Source organism: Empidonax traillii, unplaced genomic scaffold, assembly GCF_003031625.1.
Source record: "Empidonax traillii isolate 1590-97213 ecotype Southwest subspecies unplaced genomic scaffold, ASM303162v1 scaffold1298:size161147, whole genome shotgun sequence".
NCBI classification, from domain to species: domain Eukaryota; kingdom Metazoa; phylum Chordata; class Aves; order Passeriformes; family Tyrannidae; genus Empidonax; species Empidonax traillii.
The window spans coordinates 2851-3658 of record NW_020956491.1 but is presented as its reverse complement, the minus strand read 5'-3'; the positions used below and the strand labels follow the sequence as shown (position 1 = coordinate 3658).

General features: G+C 68.8%; 1 protein-coding gene across 1 annotated transcript; it reads left to right on the top strand.

Annotated features, from left to right (window-relative positions):
• The first annotated feature begins 103 nt into the window (after nucleotides 1–103).
• Nucleotides 104–403, top strand: DPM3 (dolichyl-phosphate mannosyltransferase subunit 3). The gene has a single exon (XM_027906471.1). The coding sequence runs from the start codon at nucleotides 107–109 to the stop codon at nucleotides 377–379; it is 273 nt and encodes a 90-aa protein (XP_027762272.1). The 5' UTR covers nucleotides 104–106; the 3' UTR covers nucleotides 380–403.
• Nucleotides 404–808: the final 405 nt, after the last annotated feature.

Genomic DNA, 808 nt, shown 5'->3' with positions numbered 1-808 from the left:
CATCTCCCCCCTTCCTGACTCCCCTTTCCCCATCTCTCCCCTCTCCCAGCTCCCCTCTGAGTTGCCCCCTCACATCCCCTGTCCCCTCTGTCCCCCCCAGGCCGCCATGACCAAGCTGGGGCAGTGGCTCTTTGGGCTGGCCCTGCTGGGCTCAGCCTGGGCCGCTCTGGCCCTGGCCCCGCCGGGGCTGCCGGCGCCTCTCCGCCAGGCCCTGCTGCCCCTGCCCGTCTACCTGCTGGTGGCCTTCGGCTGCTACTCGCTGGCCACCGTGGGCTACCGCCTGGCCACCTTCAACGACTGCGAGGAGGCGGCGGCCGAGCTGCAGGAGCACATCAGGGCGGCCCGGGCAGACCTGCGGCGACAGGGGCTGCGCCTGTGACAGCAACAAAACCCGGGGACAGCGGCTGTGACAGCAGCGAAACCCAGGGACAGCAACAAAACCCAGGGACAGCGGCTGTGACAGCAACAAAACCCGGGGACGGCGGCTGTGACAGCAATAAAACCCAGGGATGGCGGCTCCTGGCGCTGCTCTGTCACCCCAGGCCATTGCTGAGGGCACTGGGGGTCCTGGGTGCTGCTGGAAGAGCCCCCCGGGGGGGAATCACTCAGTGTGGGGTGGGTGTCTGGAGGGGTCTCGGTGCAGGCTGTTTGCCCACTGCCCCGAGGGGCTTTCAGGAGCCCCCCACCCCTGGCCTCTGCCTCCTCCGGGGAGCTCCCTGTGGATCTGGGCTCTGCAGGTGGATGCAGGGCCGTGCCCTGGCTGCCCTTTAGATGTGGTTTGCCCCCGGCAGGTTGGGAGCTGGAGGAG